At 39.0% G+C, this 27,071-nt stretch overlaps 1 protein-coding gene across 1 annotated transcript in view; it reads left to right on the forward strand.

Moving 5' to 3' along the window:
* Positions 1–27,071, forward strand: part of LOC136883505 (probable methylmalonate-semialdehyde/malonate-semialdehyde dehydrogenase [acylating], mitochondrial) — a 459,660-nt gene that overhangs the window by 356,307 nt on the left and 76,282 nt on the right. The window contains exon 10 of the mRNA XM_067155852.2: positions 18,942–19,048. Within this exon, the coding sequence (XP_067011953.2) occupies positions 18,942–19,043 (102 nt within the window). The 3' untranslated portion in view covers positions 19,044–19,048. The remainder of the gene's footprint in view (positions 1–18,941; positions 19,049–27,071) is intronic.

The following is a 27,071-nucleotide window of genomic DNA, read 5'->3' on the forward strand; positions in this document are numbered from 1 at the left end:
AAAATCTGACACCAAATATTTTTCTCGTCCACCTGTCGTATTCTATGAACAGGACAGGCTGAGGACTTGGGTTCGAATATCAGATTGACCTTTATATAAGACACCTTCTGACACCATTAAATTCTTAGTCTAATTTATTTAAACAAACTATCAAATATACCCTTCCAATAATATTACATCACACTTGTAATTATTCTCTTCTCAATATTACTTTTAAATAACCAGTTTATCAGTCTCTGACTTCCTTGGAAAATACACACACTTCTATGATTCACTTTACAACATTTATAAATTCCCTTCAGTCTTTAAGTTTCTTAACTAGTTGATGCCTATCTCGGGTTATAAAGCTTCTTTCTTCTTGCTTCTCTCTTGAATCCTCATTGTGGTGTTCCTCTGAATCTTCCCTGATGGTTTCAGGACTCGAACACAGAACTCTAAGGTGAATGCTAACTGAAGCTACAGTCTCCTTCGAACACTCAGTCAGTTCTCTATGTACTGTCTCTGTACTTTACCCTGTGGCACACTGCTAACCAGTTCCACTGCTTGACAGTCTTAACACATTGCTGTCCGGCCCATCTGACGTATAACTGGCCCCTGTGGCCGGAAGGTTTTGGCAGAGACATGGAGTTATTGCAGGGTATCATAATTTATAATTTTAGGTTCATTCACAGTTATATCTGTCCACTTTAAAGTTTTTGGTGAGATTTTATATTTCGGTTCATTCTGGTATTGATATCTGTTTGATTCCTCCACCATATACGCCTACAAATCATTACAAATGAACAACTTGACATCACAACCTATATTTTCAGGTTCACTCGGTGAAATTTTACCGCCAGGCGTCCACGAGAAAGACTCCAAAAACAGTATAATATCCTGTTAGGCCACTCACTACCAGAAATAGGAAGAATATTATCAACGGTACTTATATCTAGACCATCTTTGCTATCTGAAGCATCAGGTCATTGCTCACATGGTGCAATAAACGTGTCATTCAACGCATCACTTCCACATAAATGCATGGCACTAGCACTAGAATTATCTTTAGATAATTCATCTTCACTCTCCTCACAATCACGGGAAATATATGACAAATTATCAGCGTATAATTCATGTATAATATCACCAGGAGTCAGTCCGCTATTTTTGTTTACTGGGGCTGCCATTTTTGTTTACTAGCATTGACGGATACACGGAAGATATTCAAAGGCAAAAACAAATGCAACTGACGCACTAAAACGGGCAAAACCAGTACTAATAGAAGCGTAGTTTTTCTACCATTTAGGCACATCAACGATAATCTCCAAATAGTTCCTCAATAACCGTTAGATGGCTTCAGAAGACAGACTTACAGAAACACGTATTTATACGTGATCGGCTGCAGAGCACCGTGCTTGGAAACACGTATTGATACATGAGCGGACAGCATTGTGTTAATTGCTGCCTAATTTGAATAACTTCTTATACTGCTGTCTTTACTAACTGATGGCAGGCTCAACTACTGCCTAATCTGACTAACTTCATATACTGCTATCTTCACTGACTTTATTCTACGGAGTCTCTTCTCTGCCAAGTGATCTAGTGTCCGTCCCTTCCCAAGAGAACGTTCCTTTCCAATGTTAATAGAATAACTGCCTGAATGACACCAGGATTACTACCAACAGAATGACCAGAATGACAGAATGATGCAGAATGACCAAGAGGCTTCCTTGTCACTCCCCTTTATCATTTCTCTGAGCTTCTGGAACAAGTCATCCTCTACTACTATGTTCCCTTACATCCCTGATCTGTTAGTTTCCTATTGGTTACATCAAGTGTGGTCCCACCCGTCTCATGGATGTACATGTGACTGGTGACCTTCCGGAGATTCTTTCTAGAAAGAATTATTGCACCACAGCGTGCGTTCTTATTTTTACAGGGCACCTTGCTATGTGATCAACAACAGGTTTGCTTTTCCTAACTATGACCTTGTAGTCTGTTTACTTGTTTCTCTGACCAATATTCTGATTGCACCAGTTTGCCTCATTCTCAGCTCACTGAAATGTTCCAAGTTGAGACTAGCTTTAAGAAATGCTTTTAATTATAATTGCAATTCTGCACTTATTCACTGCACTGATATTCTATTACACTTACTCATTCACTTCCACTGTTTCTTGCTGTATCTTCCTTTTATATATTACACTTAAACTACTCATGAGTATTAGGGATTTCTGACTGGGAGGTCACGGATAGAACCTTGTTCGATGCGCTCGCCCCATAATTTCCCACGGAAGGACGTGTTGTGAATCGGTGCTCGCGACAGACAAAGGAAACGCCACTTTCATTATGGAAAGAACAGAATATATTGAAAAAAATAAAAATTCAAGGTAGCTCTTTTTCAGTCATCAACAAAGATCCCACGCAAATAATTCGGCAGAAACTTAAGCAAACAAGAACGCGTCTTTTCTTTTAACTGAAAAAGAAAAGTTGAAGCTTATCAACATGAACCCTAGCTTACCAACTGCGAAAGCACTACCGAAGATCCATAAGGCCGGTGTCCCCATACGCCCTATAATAAACTATGGGCCAAGCCCTTTATACAAAAATTGCTCAGTTTATTCAACAGTTTCTCAAAATATATTTCATGTTTGCTTCTCATAAAACCATTAAGAATACCGCAGAACTAATTAAGAAACTAGACAAATTTGACCTGCAACCGCACCACTCACTGCCTTCTTTCGATATTATCAACATGTATCCGAGCATAAAAACGAGCAAGCTCTTTTCTATCATTGAAACAATTCTAAATTCCACCATTCATTTAAGTAAACTTGAAATCTCTAATTTTATGTCTGTTTTGAAATTGTTAGTGGATAATAATTATTTTACATTTCACAGTAATGTTTATAAGCAAAATGGCTTGGCTATGGGGTCACCGGCCTTTGGTATCTTAGCAGAAATATACTTAGACTTTCTGGAGCACAATGCTATTGAAAAAAAATGAAAAGTTTAATAATATTATGTTCTGGGCCAAATATGTAGATGATACTTTTGTTATCATCGATGAACGTTCTGTTGATGCACCGAATACTCTTTCAAACCTCAGCACCACAGACCTTCATATCAAATTCACACTGGACTCCAAAACTAACGCTTCTATTAACGTTTTAGATTTAACGATCACCAGTCTCCCTTCTTCATTCTGATATAAAATATATAGGAAACCCACCCATACAGCTTCAATAATAAAACAAGATTCTATACATCCCCATTCTCACAAATGTGCTACTTACAATAGCTTAGTTGATCATGCGTTCGAAGTTCCAATGTCAAAAGCAGACCTAAATAAAGAACTCAATAGCATACGTGCGATAGCTAGGTTTGAAATCTTCATCGAACGTATTATCAACAAATTCAGACATCGTTCAAAATCTAATTTAATAAAATATAATTCCAAACCTAAGTTATTTTCAAACTTTACATTTAATCAAAACATCTACAGTGTCATGGTTCATGTTTCTGGGTTACTGTAGTCACGTCATAGTTCGTGAACCATGGGCAACGGCTGAGTGGCCTAGTAAGTGGTCCTGAGAGTCGGGATACCAGATGCTATGGAATGGAAGTGGGCATCTCGGACATATTCTTAGTCATGGTCCTCCTTGTGCTCAGACGGCTAGGACTATACAATTCACCGGTGGTCCATAACCCGTTAGAGGAGAGATCCTCACTTGGACTATGTGCAAGTAGGGTAGCATCCTGCTTCGTGAATTTACCGAGCTCAGAACATTATAAGCAAGCCTCGGACCTATGGGAGTGATGGAGTCCCATTCCCATTTGACAGGCGAGGGACTCCTTGGAAACAACTTGGTGAACGAAATGGAATTCGATGGGGAGCTAGTGTGGTTTCAGACCTCAGAGAGGCTGTCAGGATGAGATTTTCAGTATACACCAGGTAATTGAAAAATGCTACGAGAGGAATAGGCAGTTGTGTTTATGTTTCGTAGATCTAGAGAAAGCATATGCCAGGGTACCGAGGGAAAAGATGTTCACTGTACTGGGGGACTATGGAATTAAAGGTAGATTATTAAAATCAATCAGTCATTTATGTTGACAATTGGGCTTCAATGAGAATTGATGGGAGAATGAGTTCTTGGTTCAGGGTACTTACAGGGGTTAGACAAGGCTGTAATCTTTCACCTTTGCTGTTCGTAGTTTACATGGATCATCTGCTGAAAGGTATAAAATGGCAGGGAGGGATTCAGTTAGGTGGAAATGTAGTAAGCAGTTTGGCTTATGCTGACGACTTGGTCTTAATGGCAGACTGTGCTGAAAGCCTGCAGTCTATATCTTGGAACTTGAAAATAGGTGCAATGAGTATGGTATGAAAATTAGCCTCTTGAAGACTAAACTGATGTCAGTAGGTAAGAAATTCAACAGAATTGAATGTCAGATTGGTGATACAAAGCTAGAACAGGTCAATAATTTCAAGTATTTAGGTTGCGTGTTCTCCCAGGATGGTAATGTAGTAAGTGAGATTGAATCAAGGTGTAGTAAAGCTTATGCAGTGAGCTCGCAGTTGCGATCAGCAGTATTCTGTAAGAAGGAAGTCAGCTCCCAGACGAAACTATCTTTACATCGGTCTGTTTTCAGATCAACTTTGCTTTACGGGAGCAAAAGCTGGGTGGACTCAGGATATCTTATTCATAAGTTAGAAGTAACAGACACGAAGGTAGCAAGAATGATTGCTGGTACAAACAGGTGGGAACAATGGCAGGAGGGTACTCGGAATGAGGAGATAAAGGCTAATTCAGGAATGAACTCAATGGATGAAGCTGTACGCATAAACCGGCTTTGGTGGTGGGGTCATGTGATGCGAATGGAGGAGGAGAGGTTACCTAGGAGAATAATGGACTCTGCTATAGAGGGTAAGAGAAGTAGAGGAAGACGAAGATGACGATCGTTAGACTCGGTTTCTAACGATTTCAAGATAAGTGGTATGGAACTAAATGAGGCCACAACACGAGTTGCAAATCGAGGATTATGGCGACGTTTAGTAAATTCTCAGAGGCTTGCAGACTGAACGCTGAAAGGCATAACAGTCTATAATGATAATGTATGTATTGTATGTTTCTACAGTGTCACCAACTTATTCAGGAAACATAACGTTAATATTGCTTTCCGTACGAGCAATAGAAATGTGGCTATTCTCCACAATTCCAACTTAGTCAACAAATCCAACCCTTTCACTAAGTCAGGTGTTTACAGGTTCCGGTGCAACGACTGTAACATTTCATATATAGGTCAAAGATTAGATATGCAGAACATCTTAATGCAATCAAATATAATTGGTTTTCTGCAGTTGGTCAGCACATTCAGGATTATAAACACAAATTCAATGGAATAGATCAGGACTTAAAAATATTGGATACGTTGAGCAAAGGCCCCTTACTAGATATCACAGAAACCTGCTACATACATCTAGATCAACATTTCAACCCGAATCTGAACCTTAACGACATTTCCGAAAAGCCCAGAATTTTATTTGATGTTCTTATTTCAATTCCCAACAGTGCTAAATTTCCCAAAAATAGTTTGTTCTTCCAGATTATATGTAACACGTTATCACGTTATCCTTCCTCACCATGCTAGCCTGACTCAGCCCTTTCATTACGCCTTTTCTCCTCCCTCCTGACCCACCCCTCTCCCTCCCTTAGTAATGTTCTACGCTTCCAGTAGCTCTAGCACCTGTTCCTCGCCACTCTCCGTACATACAACAGGCCGCTCGAGGTGAGGCTCTTACTTAAAGTTTTTAATTTCTTGCCCGTTTTCCATTATTTCATTTTAACTCTTAACTTTCTTTTTCATACTTTAGTCTCTGCATTGGATCGAGAACTACTCTTCTGTCAGAGCCTACAGCAAGATCCACTTGTTTAAGTACCTTGTAACTTACTGTTTCTTTTTATGATCTGATATTACAAGCCACTATCAAACTTACATATTTTATCTTATCATCAGTATTCTGCGGAGGATCTTTAGATGTCAGTGTTCAATTTTGCCCAGTGTTTAGCAACGCCATGCTCAAGACCTTTTAACCATTACAAAGTGATCAAGATTTTTAAATATTTGTTGATATTTTCACTTTCATTTTATAATTTGACCAATAAGTTCATAACTTGTAAATATTGTAAGAATGACTTTTAAGCACCGTCACTTTTTATTTCATCCAATTAATGTTATTTATTATTAAGGGTCTATAATATGTATTATAATACTTGTATATCTTTGTTCATATGACCTGTTTTGGCTGATGATGGTGTCGAAAGACATTGAAACCGGTTCTAAATAAAAATGTAGTGATTGTATTAACAACATGCTTTGTATTGAAAAAAGGTGGATCAATTACGCTTTCCTCTATTGTATGTTAATCTCCTTTCAATACGGACCAAAGATGAAGTTTTTAATTTAAAAAAGTCAGCATTTTCGTGGTGTTGGATTGATCCTGAGAAAGAAGTGGCAAATGAGTTGATTGGATGTAAGCCTGGAAAAGTTATAATGTCCAATAATGGACCAAATATATTGGATGTAAGCCTGTTAATGTTGTATTCATCACCACCCGCTTCCGATCACGCCACGCAAAAATCACCATTATTCAGGTCTACGCACCAACAGAGGAGACCGAAGAAGCTGATAAAGATTCTTTGATCAGCTCCAGGAGACCTTCAACGAAATCCCCAGGCATGATATTAAATTACTTATCGGAAACATGACCGCCGAGGCTGATGGACACAGATATCTCAGTGGGCTGTATGGTTTGGCAGTGCAAACGAATGGTATATGATAATGGTGAACGCCTGATAGCATGAACAGTTTATGTGTCTTCCGACACATTTGGCAACATAGCGCTCGCCCGACGGTTCAACAAGTAACAAAATTTATTATATATGTGCGAGTAAATATTGACGTTCTGCATTGCTGCCTACCGAGGAGCGTTCAGACCACTATCTAGTCATGACTACGTTTCACCTCAGGCTAAAGAAGGTACACCACCACCAATCAGTATGCCCCTTCGACTTTTGGAAAATGAAGGACCCTGGCATTGTTGCGCAGTTCCATCTCAAACTAATTAACAGTTTTCAGCCACTTCTGCATGACGATGTGGACATCGAAGGTCAATGGACGCACTACAAATGACCGCAGTCGAAGGTGAGGCACTTGGAGGCTCTTTTTACTTTACAATACAATGTATTGAATTAGGAGGATACATTTAATTTTTCCTTTGTATAGTGAAAACCGTCAGTATGGAATGATTCTAATATCTTGTAATGGAAACTCATTGAAGATCGCAGATCTGCTGCTGCACTGACAAGAAAGCATGGCTGAAGCACAAGGGGTCTGAGGCACATGAGGCAGCAGTTCGGAATGAGGCCAAGACGCTGTATTGTATTGTTTATGAATTGACTAACCAAAGAAGCAGCTCATATTTTCCTCTTAAGAACAAGGACAGCAAATTTCTTCTTACCAAAGAAGTGCAGGTGGCGAGATGGGTGCACATTTCAAGGAGACCTTGAACCAACCAGCCACAGGAGTCAGCCATGACTTTGCCAGTGCTGATATGCATCCTGCAAGAAGAGCTGTTTATCAAGCGTATAGTGCAAGGAAGCAGCAAGCTTGTGTGTGTAATGTAACAACGTGCCTTTGTTGTATAACTAAGGCTTTGAGAATTGTGCATATTTTTCAGTGTACTTAGCAATGCCCCATTTTGTTATAAATTAGGGAGTGCAAAAACTTAACAGAGTCAAACTAGGGAAGCTATTCATAATGTGTATATATTCATGAAAACTGGAACATATCCCTCTGGAAACATATGCGTTATTCAAAAGAAAGTGGCTGGGTGTGTCGGAAAGGTCCATGCAGAATGTAATACAGGATGCAAAAAAATTGAAAAGGGTGAAGTGGATTAATTTTCAACTCCTGCAAAAAAGAAGCCTGAAATCTATCAAGAAGTGTAAATTGCACAATTTTGATAAATGCATGATCAGACGTACGATTCAAAATTTTCATGATAGGAAAGGCAAGAGACCAATGCTGGAAAAGTTCCATAGGAAACTGGTTGAAAATATATAGTTTAAATATGGTGTAAGAACATTAAGCAAGATAGTTTGAGGCCTAAGTTTTCAATGGAGGAAGGCAGAGAAGACATGCATCAAATACCTGACATAAGGCTCCTATGTGTACAGTACGCACAGAGCATAAGGCGGTGCCGACACTGAGAGATATTTGCATTGTTCGCACACTACGCCAAGCGATTGGAGTGACGGTTCTCTGCATGGACAGAAGTCACCTATCAAAAAAGGTCAAAGATTAATAGTGGTACGTGCCAGTTCAGGTGCAGGTTTCATTCCAAATGCTTTGTAGCTTTTGAAATCCAACCATATGACAGAATTATCACAATGAGATGAACTATAGAAACTATGAAGAATATGTGACAGAGAAATTAATTCCTAATTCACCACCCAACTCTGTAGTCGTGATTGATAACACCTTATACCATATTGTCCAATGTAAGCGCGCACCCACTTCTTCTTCCCGAAAAACAGTTATGCATGATTATTTGACTGATAAGGGTATTCATTTTCTGCAGAGATAATAAAGATGGCAGTGTAGAAGTATATGTGCATTACGAACTTGGCAAAACCTCAGCAGTCCTTCAGCGCTTGCGACCCGTTTGATCCACTTCAGCGGTCGATAAAGAGACAAAACTTAATAAAACACTTGTCATACCAACAGCGATCTATGCCAGTGAAGCATGGAAAATTACTGCATAGACAGCACGGGAACTCAACCTTGTCTACGCAAACTTTTGGACATCGCTCAGCATGGCCGAATCACCAATGAGAATGTTTTGCAACAGAGTGGCTGAAGGAAATTGCAAGATGTTTTGGTGGAATGTGGAATCCGTCTAGCCGGCCATATTCTGTACGCTATGCGATGGGAGCCACTAGGAAACAGCCAGAAGCCGGGCAGACCATGCAAAACATGGTGTCAAACATTCAAAGATGACTTATGAATAGTTAACATCAGGTGGGAGGAAGAGAACTCATTGGTGGAAGCTTGCTTCGCGCAGAAGGAACTAATGATGAGTATAGCAAAAGTGTTAAAAATAAAGTCTTTTCAGGTTTTGAATATGAATTCGCCCCAAGGATCATTAGTAGACGAAAAGCTTTCATATTTGCATTGCATATCATTGACTGATTTCTTCACAAATTGGATGAAATTTATATAAATTTACAACATCCTTGGGAGAACCTCCAATGAAAGGGTAGGAATATACAATTTTATAAAAATGATGTTGATTACCAAATTAATAGTTTAACATTTAAATAGATATTTGCATTCCCTGTCATCTTTCTGAGCTAAATAATCATATGTTAATGTGTGCCCCATGATGAAGCTCCAGTCCACACACTTGAATAGTTATCTGAGAAATATGCAGACTGTGGAACTGCAGAGGAGGTAGCTTGGTTGGCTGATACTGCATGAATTTCTTGTTGTGCTCACGTTTCCTCTGTATTTACTGCCAGTGTGTCTTGTATTGACTGTTTGGTAGATCCAGCCTCAGAAGACGAAATGATCTCGTTGCATTGCATATCATTGACTGATTTCTTCACAAATTGGATGAAATTACAACATCCTTGGGAGAACCCCCTCCTCAGCACAGAGCATATCTGCGAGCCAAGTGATTGTGACTACCATGGCGCAACACTGAACTGTGAGGAAGCCAGTCACCCCGTAGAGCAGAACATCAGAGTGTAGCGATTGTATATCTTAAAACCTGCTTCAGAATGGGATAAAGTCTAAACATTAAGTTTGCTCACAATAGATTTACCCGTAGCAATGAAACAGACAGACACTAATATGGTCTTCAGCCGACCTGAATGGAAAAGTATCTTTAAAAAAAAAGTTGTAATAGAAACTAATGTACAGACAATACTATATGTGTAGAGTAATTAATGATGAGAGTAAGAGTTAACATTTCTAGTGGTAAATTTAGTTCTGTTTCTTTCTGTTTATTATTTTATTTTTAAATCATCTCTTGTGGTGGTGTAGTAACGTCGAATCCCAGCACATTTAACAGAGTCATGACAATAGATATAGTAGCACATTAAGAAATCCCTTTCCACGTGAAAATTCTTGCACTCTGGCATCCCTTGTGACTGTTAGTGCTTGAAAGATACAGTATTTAAAATTATGAACACAATAGTGACCTTACCAACATTATTTTGATGAAGTGCATATTGACTTTTCTTCTTCTTCATCCATTTTCTCTCTGGGTAGGGTAGTGTACCTTACTCGATCTTTCCACCACTCCTCTTCTAGTACATTATTGATGTCAACTTCTCTATTTGCAATACAGTCCACAACAGAGCTCCTCCATCTCATTCTAGGCCTCTTTGCAGTCTCTGTATCCATTTGTTATCTCTTTGGTATTCTCTCTACTGGCATTCTCATCATCCATCTCAACCATTTTAGCTTTGCTATATCAATCTCTTCTTGAAGTTTACACACACTCACACTTCTCCTTATTTCCTCATCTTGTCTTTCCATGTATGCTCCTCAAGAACCTCATTTCAGCTGCTTGTATCTTACTTTGGTTCTGCTTAGTATAGGTCAGTATAGGTTTATAATAGGACGAGTATAAAACCTTCTTGCACTTCATTGGCACATCTTTGGTCCACACAATGTCTCATACACACTCTTTGAAACTTACAGACTGCTGTATTCTTAAATCAGTATCCCCATCCAAATTTCCATCGTGTGATATCACGCTGCACAAGTATTTAAGAGGTTCATTTCGTATTTTTATCACTCCCTTGGATTTTCTGTTACCTCTCGTCATGATCAAAGTGTTGCTTTTCGGCAGTACTAATCTTCATTCCAAAATTTCTTATCTCCTCATTCCATAAATCAACTTGTGTCTGTACTTCCTCTTCAAAGTACAATGTCATCAACAAAGAGCATAGAGTTTACTTGCTCGCCCATCATCTTCTCCTTGATATTATGCAGAATTCTATCCATGATAATGAAGAGTAAGGGAGACAATACACTTCCCTGTCTTAAGCCTGTCTCAACTCTGAACCATTCAGTTTGACCCACTTTGGTTGTAAATTGATACAATGCTATTACCATCTGCATTGTTTCATTCCCAATCTGTGCATCTGTCAATGTTTTCCATACTAAATTCCTTGGGACACTGTCATGTGCCTTTTCAATTTTTAATGAAGTTAGCACCTTCATCTGGGTTTTTCTTCTTTTTTACCCACTGGAATAAGATCTTTTTGCTTTTGGTTGAATCTTCTTGCAGAGATGAATTTTTGTCAGCATCTCTTTTTCTCTTCTTGAACCACCTTGGAACACTCCTTCTTGCAGTGCCTGTATTCTGTTTTGCATTCTGTTCTTCTGTTTCTCAGCCATCATTTCCAAGCTCGTTTCTTCCGTTTAATTATATCTTTTACCCTGTCATTCCACCAGGGCATTTCTTGATCTTTCTTTCTTCCTGATACTCTTCCACAGGTCTTTTCTGCAGACTCCACCATGACTGTTTTGAAGTACGCCCATTCTTCTTTGATCCTTCCGATGTCTTCCTTAGGTATACTTGTTTTAATGTGTGTCTGGAACTCTTCATTTATATCCTTCTCCTGCATTTTCTACACCCTTAGCTTTCTTTGCCTAATCTCAATCATCTTTTGTATCTTTTCCGTCTTTAGCTAACACAACTCTGTGATCTCCTTCAAAAGATTCACTTGGGAGGGCTGTTCCATCTACCAACTATTTCCTGTTATCTTTCTCGACCAAAATGTAATCTATCAGAGTTTTGATTTTGTTATCCCAACTGTATCTTGTTATCTTTTGACTGTTTTTCTTTTGAAACCATGTGTAACCAATGATCAGCTCATTTCTTCTACAAAAGTCTACCAAAATATATCCAGCCATGTTTCTTTTCCCATATCCAAAATACCCTACAATCTCTTTGTCTCGTTTTCTTTCCTGACCTACTTGGGCATTCATGTCTCCTATGATCTGTATCTGTATTTCCTGTTTGTGGAGCAGACCCTTGAATTATATCTGTAACACCAGTTTCAAGTCTCAATCTGATCTTAATCAACCTGTCATTTATGTTTTCCACCAATTCTAGGTATTCCTTTAGGTCTTTTCTATTATGAGACCTACACCATTTTTGGCTTCTCTTCCTCCACTATAGTATAAGGTGTATCCTTTCTTTAGTTTCCTCTCAACTTTTCCTTTCCATTTGGTCTCACTGAGACCCAGCAAAGCTATATCTTTATCAACCATAAAATTTACAATTTCTTCCACTTTCCCTGTTAATGTCACTACATTGATGGTCGCTATCTTGATGTGTTTGGTTGCTGGTCGCCGATTTCTCATATTTCTCGCAGCATCACAAGAACTGGCCTTTATGACACCAAAATCTGGTGCACAAGCATGTTGTTGTGCTGAAATATCCTGAATGTTGGCAGCGGACAGCTTTAGTCACTCTAGAAACTGAGGCCGATACCATACTTCATCTAAAAATGTTTGTTACGCCACTGTTGCGATGTCTCATGGATAACTGATCTGTAATTTAGTTCAGCAGGTTTCATTCTCGCTGAGGACTACATATTATTCAATGATTGGTGATTGTTTCAAGGGAATGTACTAAAAGGGGGTCAGATTCAAGTATGGGACATGAGAGCCTACCCCCACCCTAAAGATGTAAAGTTTGTATTTTCAATACAGATTTAGAATAAATTTTTCCTGTCCATGATAGAGCTAAAACAGTGGCCCATCTCCCCTTTCTAGAGGCCCCCTTTTCATTTTCATTGTATGCCGAGAAGTAAAGTGTAAATAATAAAGCAGTTTTATTATTTTACACAATTTTATTGCCATATATAAAAACAACCAAACGAGTTCCATCCGGTCGCTCTTAAACAGAATAGAAAAAATAAAAATGTACATTTTTACAGAGATTTTTAAGAACAAAAGTGAAATAATAAGCAAAGATCATTGACGTAAATTTCAAAAACAGGAGTACATGTTTTCATCTTTAAATTGGAATCTGGAAAAATTGAAAAGTGTGAAAAATTGAAAAAATTAATGAAAGTTTGAAAACTTTGTTATTGTTTTATTTTACCTTTGCCATGGCCGCCTGCTTGAAAATAATGTTTGCCTCACGGTCATACTTCCAGAAACTCCGACTGCAAAGAGTTATCAAGCTTCAAACGAGATCTAGAATTCAATCCGGAATTTGTAACTTGGTCAAATCTCCAAAGCTTGATTCCATGTCAGTTTTTAGCTGGTCAAGGTGATCAGCAAAAATTAGAATTTTGTCCTCTGGGAGTTCAGGTGTCTCATTATCTGACAGAGAACACCTTTTAAGGGCCGGAAACTGAATCAGCTCTTTACGGCCAATATTTACCTAGTGAACATCAAACTTGGCGATGAATGATGAAATAATTCCTTTGGCCTTGATAAGGTTCATCTTGTTTCCTTGAAGTCTTATATTGACTTCATTCATTTTTTCAAAAATATCTGTAAAGTACACAAGTTCCAACCTGCGTTGCTTCAAATTCTCAGGATCAGCCGTGTCGAGAAACTCAGTAACCATGTCAAATAATTCGAAGAAACGGCGCAAACAGTTTTGTTTGGAAAGCCACTTCACGGTCATATGTAGAAGCAAGCGTTCGAATTCCTCGACATTTTCATGGCAAAGTTGTCCGAACAGATGCTCTTTGAAGGAATTATCTTTGATATTGTTGACACCAGTAATAACCAGTTGTAGGGTTTCGTGCAGGATACCACTCAATTTTTTCGCAACTAAGTGTTGACAATGAATGACACAGTGAATAGTGATGACCTCTGGCACTTCTTTCTTAAGGTGGGCTAGAAACCAAACATGATGACCTACATGGCAGGAGCAGCGTCTGCTGCGCAAGTGCTCACGTTTGTTAGGGAATCTCTTTTTCCTCAAAATAATCTTGCACCACTTCAAAAATCGACCATCCCTTCGTATCAGTGATCAAAGTTTTAGCAGACAACATTTCCTTGAATTTCCTTTTGTTCATTGATAAACCTCACATAAGCTAATAAAATTGCTTTGTTACCAATCACAGTTGATTCATCAATCTGCAAGGCAAATTTACTTTTTTCAACCTATTGGTGAGTTTGGATTCAACGTCTGTGGTCATTTCATCAATTCGCCTGGGCCAGTATTGTTGCTCAAAGGAACTGATTGACTTATTGCCAGGGCCCTCGCCTAGCATGATTTCAACATTTTTTGGCAAGTGTACTGTGTTGGCAGGGGAGGGGGGTTGAGTCACTAGTCAACAAGAGTTTGGCCAATTGTGTGCACATTTAGCGATCAATAAAGACACCTTCTCGTAAGAAGCAAGAAGATCTTTGTCAAGATCGGTTGCTAGTTTTTTAAATAATTCGCTCACATTAGGCCGTTTATCAGCTTTAGCTTTGAGGTGTTTAAAGTAACTAAGTTCTTTACTCACTTTATCACTGTGTACTCTTGATAAATGATATTTCATTCGCGAAGGCTTTATGGCTTCATTACTAGTAAATGTTTTATCGCACAAAAGACAATGTGGAAACTGCACATTTTGCAGTAACGCGACAAAACCGAATTTTAAGTACGCAGCTGAGTATTGACGACACTTCTTCTTATTTTTAAAATTTTTTTTATTAGGGATGTTTATAGTCGCTTTAACTCCAAGGTCTTATTGCGACTCTTACATATGATTACAGAATAATAGTAATAATAATAATATTGTAATTATAAAAATGTCCATGGACATTAACTGAATTGCTACGATATGAATCAATGTTAATTTTTTGCCTGTGTTCAATGTATTAGTTGTTTTAAGATCTTTATATCTTGCCCTACTTTACTATTTGGCTGATGATGACACTTGTAATGTGTCGAAACCGGTCCCAATAAACAAGTTGTGACTTCTTTTTAGTTCAACTTACAACGAAGTATTGAAAGGTGGATCCTTCTAATATTGTACATCTTCTTATTGTTCTATCCTTAGTCGGGAGATTAAGACTTGTTCATGTCTGGTGAGGTTTTGGAGAGGATATGTTCTCGTAGATATCATTTTAATTTTCTGGAAGTTGCTAGTGGAAGATTTAAGCCAGTTCATTTTCCATTGTTCGTGTAGTTTGATTTTGATATAAACGATGATATCAGAATGTGGCGTGGCAATTTGACGGTCGTTGATTGGAAGACTAGTAGCTTCTTTTGCTGCTTGATCAGCTGATTCGTTGCCTGGTATTCCTCTGTGAGATGGTATTCACATAAAAATAACATTTTTTCCTGCAATCTTGATCTTGTGGTACAGCATTTGAATTTCTTTAACAAGGAGGTGTGTTGTTGATGGATTTTGTATTGAAGTTAATGCACTTTTGGAATCAGAGAATATTATGAATGAGTTATTGTAGCTTGCTTTTGAAATATGAATGATGGCCTGTTTAAGAGCATACAGTTCACTTGTAAAAACTGTGAAAAGGTCTGGTAATCTGTATAGCTTACTATAGTCTTTATATTTCACTGCACAACCATTTCTCTCATTGAATTTTGATCCATCAGTATAAATTGCACTATAGGATGAGTATCTATTACAAATTTCATTAAATAACTGTTGGGATTTTGCTGTGTCAGTTTGAGCTTCAAGATTGTTGTTCAATTCCCAGTTGACTGGAGGCAAATGAGCTTTCCATGGAGGGGTATCTAGTGAGTTGTGTGGAAATAAAATGGGTGGAAGGCTGAGGTTTAGTTCTTTGAGAAGATTGGATATTCTGATGTTAAAGGGTTGGGGTTGAGATCCAGTTAGTTTTCCTTTATGTCTCTTTGAACGTAGATGTTTTTTCAAGTGTTGGTTACTTGTACCAGCTATCTTTAGTGCGTATATCAAACTCAGCTGTTTACGTCTGATTTCAAATGGTGGTTCGTTGGCTTTAATCTCTATACTAGCTATGGGGCTGGTGCTGTGGGCTCCTAGGGCAATTGGAAGAGCTGAAGATTGGATGGTATCAAGGATCTTAAGAGTAGACGGTCTGGCAGAACAATATACTATACTGCCATAATCCAGTTTGGCTCTGATTGTGGCTCTGTATGTGTTCATTAGGACATGGTAGTCTGCTCCCCAGTTTTTTGCTGAGAGAATTTTCATGATATTCATTCTTCTTTGACACTCGTCTTTAAGATTTTTAAGGTATGGGGTCCAGGTGAGCTTGTTATCAAATAGAAGTCCTAGGATTTTAATAGTTTTAACTGATTCAATTTTATGGTCTTCCATATATAATTCAGGGTTAGCGATGGTATGTTTATTTTTGGTTTTAGTTTTAGAAAAGTCTTTCCATACCATGTCATATGCCTTATTAATATCTAAACTGACTGCTATTAGGTGTTGGTTATTGAGGAATGCTTCCTGTATTTCAGATTCCAGACTTATCAAAGTGTCTATTGTGGAGTGTGCTTTACGGAACCCATTTTGCACGTTACTGAAGAAATTTATGTGCTCAAGATACCGGCGTAATCTTTTGTTGACTATTTTCTCCATGAGTTTACACATCGCATTAGTTAAAGCAATAGGCCGATAATTTTCTGCAATTGAGTTGTCTTTCCCTGGTTTGGGTATTGGAACTAAAATGGCATTTCGCCATTGATCAGGAAATGTCTTAGAGCTCCATATGTGGTTGAAAATGGCCAGTTATTGCAGAACTCATGTCAGTAAAATTTGAAAATTAAGTTGATGTAGCAAGATAGGTTTTAATATCAGAGTAGTTGGTGGTGACACTTCTCTAGTCTATGCACGTTATATGGTCGTAATTGTTGTTGCTGTGGAGGTTGTGTACCGATTTGTTTGGATATTTGTTGTGCTCTGTTGCGAGTACATGAGTTCTGATAACATACTAATACAAAATATATCAACCATAGAACATTCTCGATATTCAACTTAATCAACACAAGAACTACAAGAGGATTGAAGAATGAATGCAACGCAACATGAACTCAAATTTTAATAGACGTTTTTAAAATATACCATGTTTTAATGTGTTTAATGTGCTATATATTTTTAGTGTCTTATGATGTGGCATATATATTTTAATATGTTTATGTACTCATGTCCATGCTCAATCAATAGGTTTTAGTTTATTCTAACCATCACTATTTTTAATCAGAGCTATTTTAACGCAACATACTGCAATATATTTTACTTCCATTTTTTTATCAGACATCCGGATGCTCTTAAGTAACTTCTTGGTAATTTATCCCATGACTGTAAATTTGTGTGCTAGCTGATGATGGCCAAGATAGGTCGAAACCGGTACTAGCGTAATAATTCATCCACAATAAATGTATTGATCGGTGGAACATTTTTCTTATCTATTACATTGAATTCAATCAATACGGAATATTAAACTTATAAATAATAATACATGAAACAAACCGAATGTTGCTAGGGGTTGTAAGTTTACCTATAGCTAGCACATAATCCTTGATACTGATCCCATCATGAGATTCGATTACAATAGCTTGTTCTTTGGAGGGGTACGACTGTATTGCAGCAGAATAGCTTAACCTTGAATTACGTTCGTTACTAGGCCTACTTGTGACGGTTGTCATTTGATTACCTGATGCACTGTTAGGATGTGGAGGGTTATTTACAGTGTTGTTATTATTTTTTGTTGGCTTACTTGGTGTCTGCTGAGGAAAAATATCATTGATTTTTTCATTCATTGAATTCAGTAGATGCCGACCTCTATCAACAGAGGTGGCCATTTTGAGTGGGTCAACAAAGGGTTTTAGGTTATCTGTATAGTTCTTCACTTCTCACAGAGATCACGGAAATAATGTCAAGTATCTTACTTACAAGAATGTAGTAGGTGATCTAAATATTTACTTCTGATCACTCTTACACTAATGTAACGATTACGAACCTCTATTATATAGCAAAACTTGAGCAAGGAAATTACTCGCGAACATCATCAGTCACTGCCTTCTCGATCCTTCTTCTTATTTGAATCCATTGTGCAATGAACTTCTACACTTCAAAAAATAACGCACAAAAACAGAAAAGACATACACAAAAACTGATGGTGAGGCATACAAAGGCTAGTTGAGACTGAAGACAAATGTAAGTCAATGGCAGGTGTACTGTGATGGCAGGGGAGTGGGGTTGAGTCACTAGTTGGCCGCGCTGATCAACAACAGGAGGGGACTGTGGAGAGGGGTGGGCGCAGTGAACTGGCCGGCTGAGAATAGTCTGTGACTCGTACTACCTGGCAACTTCTATTGTAGGCTACAGTACTGTTTTAGTTTTCCCCCTTTGAATACTCATCGCCCCCAAATCGCCTCCTGGTTATTTATTGCCCCCCTGATAACCCAGATCGCCCACTTGGAGGCAATTGCCCCCAGGTAGGAAACCACTGATCTAAAACATTCGTATTCATTCCTCCATGATCTTTTGCATAGAGACTTAATTGGAAATGAGGTCACGAATTCTTGAACAGCGGCACGTTTCCAATCATGTCGACAGTCTTCCATTCTGAGGTGCATCCTTCACGAATCCTGTCGTAGAAGTCTTCCATTCCCAGGCCAATAATATTCTCTTCGATGGCAATGCCTTCCAATAACTCAACTGAAAATTGGTCACAATGTGTGCAAATTTGTGCCCAATATGCACTTATTCACAAATCCACACTGCAGCCACTAAACATCCTTCAGTTGAGAAAATTCATGAATCCACCATATTTCCATTGATTCGCTGTTGCTTGTTTCAGTATCACTTCGATTGTTACATATTACATACATGACATTTGGCCACCCTGTGTGAGGCATCATTCTTGTCTGTGAGGTCCACCGTGCTCTAACATTGTTCTGTGTTCTTGCCCAGGGTATCAACTTCTACACGCAGACCAAGACTGTGACACAGCTGTGGAGAGATTCCGACGTATCTCACAGCAGAGCTGCTGTGTCTATGCCTGTCATGCAGTGAACGTTGTGAGTATTTTTCATGTAATAAGGTACCAAAGAAAAAAATATTTATTCCATCGTGATGAGGTCGCCATATTGATTTCTGATGTGAAACAACAGTAGCGAAAATATTCTTGGGTTCACGACTGCATGTTTCGATATAGAATACCACCATATGAGGGTTCATTGGTGAAATAAGATACCTTGTCTGTACTTTATTCTTGATGTTTTATTTCTTCAGATCAGCTGATCAGACTAGGGTGATCCACACTGGTGTAGTTGCCTCGCAACTTGATTTTGTACCGTTTGGAATTTGGACAAGCTGCTCGATCCTCTCGGAATATATTTTCGATAATTTTGAAGCTATTTATTGTATATAGTTTGCAAAAGAAAATTATTTTGTGGTTCTTTGCGACACAATTTTCTCAAACCATTTTTTAGTTGATTTCTTTTTTGTACATAAATGTAGAGCTCATTGAAACAAATAAACGACACCTCACATGATGTGCTACCGCACCGATTCCAGAGGTCGAATAAGTGGCTCAAGATGGTGACATCATACTGAGGTCGGTCCTTCCTCTTTACCACGAGACACTTGTGTTGTCTAGAAGTTGTTTCTTTTTGAAAACATTCATAATTTTGTAACAGTTCTGCAGACTGCTATTCTCCAGAACAGCTGATGTAAGCATAACCATACATAATATGTTCATCAGAAATATAATTCCATGCATATTCCTGCAAGAGAAAGGCACAGAAAGAAATATTATATTTTTAACACATTGACGGCGGCTGCTACCCCATGTTGACTGGATAGTTCAAGTATCCACTGCTGCACTCAAACCACTGTAGTATTCAAGATAAAGACCTCAAACTTGGAACATGAACTCACTACGTTGCTTAGTAGTCTGTATGGTGTGATACTTTTTAAAGCAATACCGTTTGTGGCGCCATTCAATATTCTATCTAAGCACTGTGTAGTAGGAATGCCTTTTTTTTGTACTTTTTGTGCACTTACTGCATTCAAGTATACAAGGATTTCTCTTTATGGCTACTCCCCGTTTAGTGTTAGCCATTACTAACTCACTGTCACTCGGTACCTCTTATAACCGGTCTGTACATAATTACCGGTAATCACAATTATCGGTAGCCATCGGCAACTGAATATGCCATGCTGTGTTGACATCTGCACCAGAGCTCCAGGGAATATCCAACATTATATTATTAAATACATGAAGGTTTAAAGAAAGAAAGATGCAGCGATAATTTATATTCCATGACTATACCGTTTGGAACTTCTAATCTTGCCCACAATTTCATCAGTAATCAAGGAAATACGAGGTGCATAAAAGCAAGAATATTCATAGCCCGACACCTACTGTCGGCTGTCGTTTATCGTCAGCTAAGAAACTACAAGAATTTCAGGGCTCATCACCAATGTGGCACATCAGACAATGAATCTGCATATAAATGTTGAAATACTTTGTCGTCATATAGGGCACATTGCCATGGGCAGGAATATGTATAGTGATTCTTGGTGCATAAAAACACCCGTGTATATACAAAGTTTCCATGGCTACAAAGACCATAAAATTAAAAAATTACATCAACACTACAATCTATGATCCCTCAACTTCATGACATGATTGAAAATAGTTAAAATTATAGCCAACAATGGTTCATGTTTGTGGGTTACTGTAGTCACGTCCTAGTTCGTGAACCATGGGCAACGGCTGAGTGGACTAGTAAGTGGTCCTGAGAGTAGGGATACCAGTTGCTATGGAATGGGTGTGGGCATCTCGGACATATTCTGAGTCGTGGCCCTCCTTGTGCTCAGGCGGCTAGGACTATACAATTCTCCGGTGGTCCATAACCCGTTAGAGGAGAGATCCTCACTTGGACTATGTGCAAGTAGGGCAGCATCCTGCTTCATGAATTTACCGAGCTCAGAACACTTTAAGCAAGCCTCGGACCTATGGGAGTAATGGAGTCCCATTCCCATTTGACAGGCGAGGGACTCCTTGTAAACAACTTGGCGAACGAAATGGAATTCGATGGGGAGCTATCAATATTAATGGGGCTTATGGAAGAAAGAAGGTAGAACTGGCTGAGTCAGTAAAGAGGATGCATCTGGATGTGCTAGGAGTAAGTGATATTCGGGTAAGGGGAAATAATGAGGAAGATATAGGAGATTATAAAGTGTACTTGACGGGTGTTAGAAAGGGAAGGGCAGAGTCTGGGGTAGGGCTCTTTATCAGGAATACCATTGCACGCAACATAGTTTCAGTTAGGCACGTAAATGAGTGAATGATGTGGGTAGATTTGCCAGTGGGAGGAATTAGGAGAAGAATTGTGTCCGTGTATTCACCATGTGAGGGTGCAGATGAGGATGAAGTTGACAAGTTTTATGAAGCATTGAGTGACATCGTGGTCAGGGTCAACAGCAAGAATAGAATAGTGGGGCGATTTCAATGCGAGAGTTGGGAATAGAACTGAAGGATACGACAGGGTGATTGGTAAATGTGAGGAAGATATGGAAGCTAATGGGAATGGGAAGCATTTGCTGGACTTCTGTGCTAGTATGGGTTTAGCTGTTACGAATACATTCTTCAAGCATAAGGCTATTCACCGCTACACATGGGAGGCTAGGTGTACCAGATCCATAATAGACTATATCTTAACAGACTTTGACCGGGCGAGTTGGCCGTGCGTGTAGAGGCGCGCGGCTGTGAGCTTGCATCCGGGAGATAGTAGGTTCGAATCCCACTATCGGCAGCCCTGAAGATGGTTTTCCGTGGTTTCCCATTTTCACACCAGGCAAATGCTGGGGCTGTACCTTAATTAAGGCCACGGCCGCTTCCTTCCAACTCCTAGGCCTTTCCTATCCCATCGTCGCCATAAGACCTATCTGTGTCGGTGCGACGTAAAGCCCCTAGCAAAAAAAAAAAAAACAGACTTTGAATTCAGGAAATCTGTTAGGAATGTACGAGTTTTTTGCGGATTTTTCGATGATACAGACCAGTATCTGAACTGTAGTGAACTAAGTATCTCTAGGCCTAGGGTAGAGAAAGTGAAATCTGTCTGCAAACGAATAAGGGTAGAAAATCTCCAGGACGAGGAAATTAGACAGAAGTACATGGATATGATTAGTGAGAAGTTTTGAACAGTAGACAGTAAGCGGGTTCAGGATATAGAAAGTGAATGGGTGGCATACAGGGATGCTGTAGTAGAAACAGCAAGGGAACGCCTAAGAACAGCTGTGTGTAAAGATGGGAAAAGGCGAACATCTTGGTGGAATGATGAAGTGAGAGCAGCCTGTAAGCATAAAAAGAAGGCTTATCAGAAATGGCTCCAAACAAGGGCCGAGGCAGACAGGGATTGGTACGTAGATGAAAGAAACAGAGCGAAACAAATAGTTGTTGAATCCAAAAAGAAGTCATGGGAAGATTTTGGTAATAACCTGGAAAGGCTAGGTCAAGCAGCAGGGAAACCTTTCTGGACAGTAATAAAGAATCTTGGGAAGGGAGGGAAAAAGGAAATGAACAGTGTTTTGAGTAATTCAGGTGAACTCATAATAGATCCCAGGGAATCACTGGAGAGGTGGAGGGAATATTTTGAACATCTTCTCAATGTAAAAGGAAATCATCATGGTGGTGTTGCAAACAGCCAAGCTCATGGGGGGGAGGAAAATGATGTTGGTGAAATTATGCTTGAGGAAGTGGAAAGGATAGTAAATAAACTCCATTGTCATAAAGCAGCAGGAATAGATGAAATTAGACCTGAAATGGTGAAGTATAGTGGGAAGGCAGGGATGAAATGGCTTCATAGTACATGGATATGATTATTGAGAAGTTTTGAACAGTAGACAGTAAGCAGGTTACTGCTTACTCAAAACACTGTTCATTTCCTTTTTCCCTCCCTTCCCAAGATTCTTTATTACTGTCCAGAAAAGTACCTTCAGATTGGACAAAAGCAGTAGTTGCACCTATCTATAAGCAAGGGAACAGGAAGGATTGCAACAACTATCGAGGTATCTCATTGATTAGTATACCAGGCAAAGTATTCACTGGCATCTTGGAAGGGAGGGTGCGATCAGTCGTTGAGAGGAAGTTGGTTGAAAACCAGTGTGGTTTCAGACCACAGAGAGGCTGTCAGGATAAGATTTTCAGAATGCGCCAGGTAATTGAAAAATGCTACAAGAGGAATAGGCAGTTGTGTTTATGTTTCGTAGATCTAGAGAAATCATATGACAGGGTACCAAGGGAAAAGATGTTCACCATACTGGGGGACTATGGTATTAAAGGTAGATTATTAAAATCAATCAGTCATTTATGTTGACAATTGGGCTTCAATGAGAATTGATGGGAGAACGAGTTCTTGGTTCAGGGGTACTTACAGGAGTTAGACAAGGCTGTAATCTTTCACCTTTGCTGTTGTTACAAGTGAACGATGGAATGCAAATGGAATGTATTTTTTTTTAAAGACTTTGTTCGTAAAATACGATATGATGTTTTATTTTTATTGACCTAACCTGTACTGTATAATGTTGTAACATAGGCATTGGTAAATAGTAGAATTCTGTCTATAGTTCCTGGAAAGATCCAGAAAGTTACATAACTTTTGTACAGGGTGTGTTACTTTGTTGGTATGTGTTCTAGAAAGTGTGTTGTGTCTATTCTGGAAAAATAAGACTTTCGCGATCATGCGTATTCTGGAATGTTAATCAAAGTTCGCGATCGAAAGTAAGGTTGGGATTGGTGAGTCTAGGTGGCGATAGGGAACACGTGTGCGCTGATTGGCTGCCTCCAAAGCCAGTAATTCCTATATATAGTGAGCGAGGCAGTGTTCGAATTAATTCTGTATCCTGAATTCTGTCGGTCTCGGTTTATCTGTCTGCGAGCAGCCTATCTGCTTGACGTCCCCTGGCTTCCGGGATGGCACTCTCCTCGGATAAGCACTCTTGAGTTCCGTTCCTGCTAAAATTTCCGTAATGTTCCAATTTGCTTTTCATACAGGAGTCTGCCCTAACCTCGCCTACATTCACCAAATTAGTTACTTATGACGCTTTAGTTTTTCAGCTAGGCTTACCTGTTCGTTTCCGAGGCATTCCCATTTCTTGTTTCACTAAAATATGTAGAGTGTAGTTTAATATTATTTCTCTTGGGGTTTGCCTCTGGTAGTTCTGTATCACCTTAGGTACGCTAAGTTTTGGATAACCTTTTCACATCACTGTATTTTGCATTGTACAACTACATTGGTAAATAGATGTATAGTTGATTTGAGTTTTGAATTTACACTGCTACGAAATAAGCTATGTACATCACTGAACTTATAACTCGCAACTTGGAATTGTATGCAAAATGTATTTGTAAAATTATTTGGTAAATAATATTCTTCGAATCTAAGGATCACGAGCATTTATTTCGGAATCCGCTATCTAAGCCATGTCCATGCCTTTGGTAGGTTCCCAGCCCTTTCCATCTTCCTGGTTTGTTGTTCACTAGTTGGCCCTACTGATGTTTACATACATGTTTTGTTGGAGATCCGCGTAATGCCAACTACTGTTCCGAGTGTGTAGTGTTTTCTTATATTGTGTGTTGTACTCTTACCTTCCCTTTCACTGTGTTTGTGCCTTGTTTTATGTTACCCCTGTAGTCTGAGGTAGCACTGTTTGTAGTTTACATGGATCATCTGCTGAAAGGTATAAAATGGCAGGGAAGGATTCAGTTAGGTGGAAATGTAGTAAGCAGTTTGGCCTATGCTGACGACTTGGTCTTAATGGCAGATTGTGCCGAAAGCCTGCAGTCTAATATCTTGGAACTTGAAAATAGGTGCAATGAGTATGGTATGAAAATTAGCCTCTCGAAGACTAAATTGATGTCAGTAGGTAAGAAATTCAACAGAACTGAATGTCAGATTGGTGATACAAAGCTAGAACAGGTCGATAATTTCAAGTATTTAGGTTGTGTTTTCTCCCAGGATGGTAATACAGTAGAACCTTGATAATTCAAAATCGGTTAATTCAAAATCCCGCCTAATTCGAAGAAGCTCTCATTCCCGGAAACATGAGATACAGTTTTGCATGTTATTTCTATGGTTTAATTCAAAATACAGATAATTCATAATTCGAAGTGCAATGTCAGCCCCATTACCGAAATTCAGACTTTTAATTCGAAACTGCCTTTACATTTTAAAACAATAGTATGCTACAGAGTAATTTCAACTCTAAATTTATCCGCTCCGCGTCGTAATAGAACGCGCGTTCCTAAACGTGGAGGGGTAGCTTTTTGCACTTACACTCACTTCGGTGGGTCTACAGTGCGCTTCATGATTGCTAAGTTGAATGAAATCGGAATTCTTTTGTATTCAACCTTTTAAGGAATGCCGTAATATCACACAACAGGCAGTGTGCGGGAAAACAGAATCCGCGAACACTGGCGATGTCGATAGTTGATGAAAAAACGTGGCTCATACAATAAATTCATAGGAACCGAACAATATTGTCATTGCCGGTGAAACTGCGTTGCTTTATTTTAATGCGAGCCCAAACGGTCTAATGGTTTTAAAGGATAAATTGCCAGCCGGGAAATCGTACACGGGTGAGGGATGGGGGTCATAGTAGTGCGTTGCAATGCACATGGACGCGAGATACTTTATCCACTCGTCATAGGAAAGTTCCGATAAGCTACAATGTTTTATGGGCTTCGGGCGCTTTCCATGCCAGTGCAAAGCATCTAAAAATGCAAACAGTACAGAAATCCAAAAAATAATGCATTTGCACAGGGGAACCGGCATAATTTATCCTCGTCTTTGAATTGTGCAATTTTGTTTTCTTTCGTTGCGTGAGGTTATGTTTGTCAGTAATTTATCCAAGTGCATTATTTGAACATTGTAAATGGACCTTGTTGGATACATTTTAGAAATAGTTTTTTCCATGGCATTTGAAAGGTTTATACTGTGAATCGAGGTGATTGCATGTATTAATGGGTCTTAGAATACTTTGTGACGCGGCAAGGGTTGGTACTTCTGAAGTACGAGAGAAGTGACATGGCGGGAAATCGTACAAGGATAGAGTCATAGGAAAGTTCTATTTTAAGGGCATCGGGTACTTTTTGTGTAAATACAAGGCATCTAAAATGCATACAGTATAGTAATCCAATTAATAAAGCACTTGCACATGGGAGCCAGCATAGATTTCTTTTTTTTCTTTCTTTTGTTGCGTAAGGTTATGTTTACCAGTGAGATATCCGAGTGAATTACTTGAATACTATAAATGCACCTTCTTGGATACATTTTGGAAATAGTTCTTTTTTCATGGCATTTGAAAGGTATAAACTGTGAATCAAGGTTAACTGCACGCAGTAACGGGCCTTAGAATATTTTGTAATGCGGCAAGGGTTGGTACTTCTGAATTGCGAATTGGCGGTTAATTCGAAATCACGTAATTCGAAGTCCGATTTTTGAGTCCCATCGACTTCGAATTAATGAGGTTTTACTGTATAGTAAATGAGATTGAATCAAGGTGTAGTAAAGCTAATGCAGTGAGCTTGCAGTTGCGATCTGCAGTATTCTGTAAGAAGGAAGTCAGCTCCCAGACGAAACTATCTTTACATCGGTCTGTTTTCAGACCAGCTTTGCTTTGCGAGAGCGAAAGGTGGGTGGACTCAGGATATCTTATTCATAAGTTAGAAGTAACAGACATGAAAGTAGCAAGAATGATTGTTGGTAGAAAACATGTGGGAACAATGGCAGGAGGGTATTCGGAATGAGGAGATAAAGGCTAATTTAGGAATGAACTCAATGGATGAAGCTGTACGCATAAACCGGCTTTGGTGGTGGGGTCATGTGAGGCGAATGGAGGAGGATAGGTTACCCAGGAGAATAATGGACTCTGTTATGGAGGGTAAGAGAAGTAGAGGGAGACCAAAACGATGATGGTTAGACTCGGTTTCTAACGATTTAAAGATAAGAGGTATAGAACTAAATGAGGCCACAATACTAGTTGCAAATCGAGGATTGTGGCGATGTTTAGTAAAATCTCAGAGGCTTGCAG

This window comes from Anabrus simplex, chromosome 11 (genome assembly GCF_040414725.1).
Source record: "Anabrus simplex isolate iqAnaSimp1 chromosome 11, ASM4041472v1, whole genome shotgun sequence".
Lineage (NCBI taxonomy): Eukaryota > Metazoa > Arthropoda > Insecta > Orthoptera > Tettigoniidae > Anabrus > Anabrus simplex.